The 5,840-nt window shown below is 36.7% G+C and overlaps 1 protein-coding gene across 2 annotated transcripts in view; it reads left to right on the top strand.

The window, feature by feature from the left end:
- The first annotated feature begins 828 nt into the window (after positions 1-828).
- Positions 829-5,840, top strand: part of LOC111798380 (leucine aminopeptidase 1-like) — a 6,555-nt gene continuing 1,543 nt past the window's right edge. The window contains exons 1-8 of one of the 2 annotated variants that reach the window (XM_023681479.1): positions 829-1,219; positions 2,670-3,084; positions 3,174-3,368; positions 3,603-3,828; positions 4,006-4,132; positions 4,234-4,329; positions 4,996-5,073; positions 5,157-5,217. In XM_023681479.1, the coding sequence (XP_023537247.1) occupies positions 968-1,219; positions 2,670-3,084; positions 3,174-3,368; positions 3,603-3,828; positions 4,006-4,132; positions 4,234-4,329; positions 4,996-5,073; positions 5,157-5,217 (1,450 nt within the window). In that variant the 5' untranslated portion in view covers positions 829-967. Of the gene's footprint in view, positions 1,220-1,839; positions 2,230-2,669; positions 3,085-3,173; positions 3,369-3,602; positions 3,829-4,005; positions 4,133-4,233; positions 4,330-4,995; positions 5,074-5,156; positions 5,218-5,840 lie in introns of those variants that run through there. The other variant, XM_023681478.1, reaches the window with a different exon arrangement.

Genomic DNA, 5,840 nt, shown 5'->3' with positions numbered 1-5,840 from the left:
AACCAAAAGCAAAACCATAAGAGTTTATGCTCGGACAATATCATAACATGGTATCAGAGCCACACTTTGAGTTGGAGTTAAGTATTACGGGTATCAATTTTTTGAACCAACTAGAATTTTATGATCGGTTGGGTTAGTGGCCTAAACAACTCGAATAATGTTCATAATACAACCCAACTGGGTCGGGTTGTCGATTATTTCTATATATGTTATGTTAATAAATTAAATATCATAAATCTAAGATATTGAATACTCACAAGTTACGACAAATATTCTTAATATTCATAATAATATTTAAAATAGAGTTGAAATCTAGTTGACCCGTGAAAAAAAAAATGTTAATGCACGAACCCTAAAAATTCAACCCAATCCAATTCGAAAAAAAACCTAATCCTTTCCCTTATTTGGTTTACGTAGTCGGAGTTGGTTGAATTCTCGGTTCATAGTAAACATTGACTTATCTTCGATTAAAAGTTTTGAGATAAGAGTTGCTCACTTCAGGGACGAACTTAAAAATAAAAAATAAAATAAAATTTTAACTTTTTTTTTTTTTTAAACTTATTTTGATTTTATTCTTAGTCTTTGTATTTTTCAATAAATTTTAAAATTTTGTGGCTATTGTTAATTTTCTAAAAAAAACTTTAATATTTATAATATTTATTTTATAAATTTTGGAAGTATTTTTATATTAGGGATTTTCTTGCCATAATAAACTTATTTATATAAAATAATTTAAAATTTTATTGAAGAAAAAAAAGATATTTGTGAGAAAAATGGTGGAAATTAAGAATATATAAAAATACAAAATAGGGAGAGGCAACAGCAGCGAGCCTTAGCCCATCTCATTGGTTCAGACAAACAATGGCGATAGTGGCAGCAACCACAGACCCAACCCATCTTACAAATTAGGATCATCTCTGCCAAGTCGATGATTTCGCTATAAATAAGTGAATTCTCACTCCCAAGAATGGCCGCCATTGTTGGATCATTGGGCACAGCCTACGTTTGTTGTTGTTCTTCTTCTGCATCCTATTCCTTTCGTTCTTCTTCATTGTTTCTTACGAAATTAACCCATTTTTATCGCCCTTCTTCTTCTGCTTCTCTTCGGGGTTCTTTTGCTTTTGTTCCCTTCCGTTCTCGTAGAGGGAAGTTCATGGCTCACTCACTGGCTCAGGCCAATCTTGGCCTCACGAATCCTACTCCGAATGAAGCCCCCCAGGTGAGTTCGACAATGAAATTGTACTACCCACTTAGTCTCTGTTCTTGATTTTCGATTTTTAAAACTTATTGCGGCTTTTGTTGTNTTAAAATAGAGTTGAAATCTAGTTGACCCGTGAAAAAAAAAATGTTAATGCACGAACCCTAAAAATTCAACCCAATCCAATTCGAAAAAAAACCTAATCCTTTCCCTTATTTGGTTTACGTAGTCGGAGTTGGTTGAATTCTCGGTTCATAGTAAACATTGACTTATCTTCGATTAAAAGTTTTGAGATAAGAGTTGCTCACTTCAGGGACGAACTTAAAAATAAAAAATAAAATAAAATTTTAACTTTTTTTTTTTTTTAAACTTATTTTGATTTTATTCTTAGTCTTTGTATTTTTCAATAAATTTTAAAATTTTGTGGCTATTGTTAATTTTCTAAAAAAAACTTTAATATTTATAATATTTATTTTATAAATTTTGGAAGTATTTTTATATTAGGGATTTTCTTGCCATAATAAACTTATTTATATAAAATAATTTAAAATTTTATTGAAGAAAAAAAAGATATTTGTGAGAAAAATGGTGGAAATTAAGAATATATAAAAATACAAAATAGGGAGAGGCAACAGCAGCGAGCCTTAGCCCATCTCATTGGTTCAGACAAACAATGGCGATAGTGGCAGCAACCACAGACCCAACCCATCTTACAAATTAGGATCATCTCTGCCAAGTCGATGATTTCGCTATAAATAAGTGAATTCTCACTCCCAAGAATGGCCGCCATTGTTGGATCATTGGGCACAGCCTACGTTTGTTGTTGTTCTTCTTCTGCATCCTATTCCTTTCGTTCTTCTTCATTGTTTCTTACGAAATTAACCCATTTTTATCGCCCTTCTTCTTCTGCTTCTCTTCGGGGTTCTTTTGCTTTTGTTCCCTTCCGTTCTCGTAGAGGGAAGTTCATGGCTCACTCACTGGCTCAGGCCAATCTTGGCCTCACGAATCCTACTCCGAATGAAGCCCCCCAGGTGAGTTCGACAATGAAATTGTACTACCCACTTAGTCTCTGTTCTTGATTTTCGATTTTTAAAACTTATTGCGGCTTTTGTTGTATTGGGTTTTCTTGGATTGAAGTTTTGAGATTGCATCGTTGCCTTTTGTTTGTGGGTTTCCGAGATTGAATCGATTGTGACTGTGTTGATACTTTTTGGAGTGTGAGTTTTGAGGATCGAGTCTACATGATGGATTTGCTTCGATCTTGTCTGCTCTTTTGCGTTATACGTAGCTTTTTGTTATGATTTTCGTTTGATCGGTTGTAATTGTTGAAAACGATGTGGATTTTCTAGCATTCTGAGCGATTATGGTGTTGTGTTTTCTTGAATTTTGTTTCTTAGAGGCTTTGGGACGTCCTTTTTTTTTGTCGTGAAGTACTGATTGCTTGTTAACTGTTTGTAAAAATGTCTCAAAGGTATCTTTTGGGGCAAAAGACATTGATGTCTTGGAATGGAAAGGGGATTTACTTGCAGTAGGTGTGACGGAGAAAGATGTGGCCAAGGATGAAAACTCCAAGTTTAAGAATCCGATTTTGAACAAGCTGGATTCGCGCTTGGGTGGATTGTTGTCTGAAGCTTCTGCCGAGGAAGATTTCACTGGAAAGGTGGGCCAATCGACGGTTCTGAGATTTTCTGGTCTTGGCACGAAGAGGGTTAGCTTGATTGGTCTTGGAAAATCAGCTTCAAATGTAGCAGCCTTTCGAAGTCTAGGTGAGACTGTTGCAGTAGCAGCAAAGGCATCTCAAGCAAGTGATGTTGCTATATCACTTGCCTCTCCGGACGAACACTCTTCGGTATCCAAGCCAAACATTGCCTCAGCCATTGCATCTGGTACTCGTTTGTTCTTAGCATATGGATAAGTGAACCGTTTGTTGTTCTATATGACACTGAATTCTCTCTGTTGCTTGAATGGATCACAGGGACTATACTTGGGATATTTGAAGACAATAGATACAAATCAGAGTCCAAAAAATCTGTTCTTAAATCCGTGGAAATTATTGGCCTTGGATCTGGACCTGAAGTAGATAAAAAGCTGAAATACGGACAAGATGTCAGTTCCGGGATAGTTCTAGGACGAGAACTCGTAAATTCACCTGCAAATGTTCTTACCCCAGGTTCGCTTCTAAGTTTTATGCTTTAGAATCCATCTATTACTTTCCTGCTACTGGTGGACCATTTGGTATCACATGTTTTTCAATTTTCCGTTCGCATGAAATACAATTTCTTATATTTTTGTATCTATCTCCTAAGGAAAATGTTCGATTTTCAAATTGATGTAACGTTCGTAGCGTTTAATTCATGATTGATGCCATGTATGATACTAACTTTGTTATTACATCGACAATTAGGCGCACTGGCAGCAGAGGCTACAAAGATTGCATCAGCCTACAGTGATGTTCTTTCTGCTACCATTTTAAATGAAGAGCAATGCAAAGAATTGAATATGGGCTCCTATCTTGGCGTTGCTGCAGCCTCCGCAAATCCCCCTCATTTTATCCACTTGTGTTACAAACCTCCCACCGGACCAGTATCGACCAAATTGGGTTTGGTAGGGAAAGGATTAACCTTTGACAGGTGCTTATACATCTGCCCGGATGACAACTTTCCTTAGTAAACGCTGAATGAAATAAGAAATGAATGTGTTTTTAACTTCGATCAAAACAATCTAAAGTTAATATAAGGTTTTATTTATGATCTTAGTCGACGACACGTATGGTTGGGTAACAATTTGTATTTTTTTCTTTGCATTAGTGGTGGCTATAACATTAAAACGGGACCTGGATGTTCAATTGAAATAATGAAAACTGACATGGGAGGTTCAGCCGCAGTTCTTGGTGCAGCAAAAGCCATTGGCCAAATCAAGCCTCTTGGAGTGGAGGTAAAACATTTGAGCTGTTCATCCCCTTAATGTCGATAAAATATTAATCGTGCTAATAGGTTTTATGAGCTTGTTTTCCTATTTTTCTTGTTTCGAAACAGGTTCATTTCGTCATTGCTGCCTGTGAGAACATGATTAGTGGAACTGGCATGAGACCTGGAGATATTATCACAGCTTCGAACGGAAAGACAATTGAGGTATATCTTGTTTATCTGATTGACTCATGAAAATGATCTTTGGGCTATAATCATTGTGATCATTTCCGTTTGCATCGAGTTTGGACCAAAATTTTTGTCATTTAGACGACGTAGACTGTGGCTGAGCCGAATGTCAATGCTATATCGATTCTGTGGGGATGAATAAGAAAGTATTGGAAGTTTGATTGTAACGGTATCGATTCTTTGGGAATGTCCCACTTAGTTAACAAATATCGAGTTTGGAGTCGGGGCAGAATGGATACGAGATAATGGTAGTTCAGCTGATGAGAATAGGTTCAGGCTCTGTACAGCCATTTTATTTAGTATTTTCTTATGACGCTCTGTTAAGCGTTAGAGAAATTCCGGTCTTAAGCAGCCAATTTTTTCCTAGTATAGTCGCCATTGGTTTATCATTCCATTATTTGTTCCGGGGCTCGTTAGAATAAACGCTAGTGGCAATTCAATTTAGGTGAAAAAGATAGGTAATGGATCTGCTTGCTTTCGATTACCGATGTTTTTTTTGTACCTTTTCTGGGTACCTACCTTCTGATGTCAAAATTTATTCTCCCCTTTCCCTTGGACAATGGAAAGCCTTCGTTGAGTAATGAGAAGCGGGCTAGTCCTCGGTACATCATTTTATTGACCTCTATTTTGGTCGATTTTCAGGTTAATAACACTGATGCTGAAGGCAGACTTACTCTTGCCGATGCTTTGGTATATACTTGTAAGCAGGGTGTTGACAAGGTATATATGTTAATAAATTGGGTGATTACTAATTGTTTTGGAAATTGGGTTCTCTTCTAATGGAACATTAAATTGCTTTGCAGGTAATCGACTTGGCTACTTTAACTGGCGCCTGTATAGTTGCACTCGGTCCATCAATTGCAGGTACGATGATCGTCGAGCATCTTATGCTATATAGTTGACAAGAATATGACATTAGGTTTCTTATGAGTAGAGTTCTTAATATTTTAGTGCCAAAGATTGGGAGAAAAGGAGTCAAATCTTTTTTGTTTTTTTCTCTCCCCTCGAAAACTTGGCTTTAAAATTCGAGGCTACAGAAATCACCGTGGGTTGACTTAGTGGTCGGTAAGAGCCACATAAATAATAAAGAGCTTAAAGGGAATGAGTCCACGCTTCAAAGCCATGTTGACGACCAACATAAGATTTTATATCCTATGTGTATATCTTGACAACTAAATGTAGTAGGGTCAGATGTGTATATCTTGACAACCAAATGTAGTAGGGTCAGATGGTTGTCTCTTGAGAATAGTTGTGAGGTGCACACAAGCTAGCTCGGACAAATATGGATATAGAAAATAAGTAGTCAAACTGTCGAACTGAACGGGTCAACTATTCTCAGAAGACAACCATCTAACCCTACTACGTTTGGTTACCAAGATATAGAAAATAAGGAGTCAAATTGTCGAACTGAACGGGTCAACTATCAGAAGACATCCATCTAACCCTACTACGTTTGGTTACCAAGATATAGAAAATAAGGAGTCAAA

This window comes from Cucurbita pepo, chromosome LG07 (assembly GCF_002806865.2).
Source record: "Cucurbita pepo subsp. pepo cultivar mu-cu-16 chromosome LG07, ASM280686v2, whole genome shotgun sequence".
Classification (NCBI taxonomy): domain Eukaryota; kingdom Viridiplantae; phylum Streptophyta; class Magnoliopsida; order Cucurbitales; family Cucurbitaceae; genus Cucurbita; species Cucurbita pepo.
Note: the sequence above shows the minus strand (reverse complement) of the source record. Positions and strands in the feature narration are given on the sequence as shown.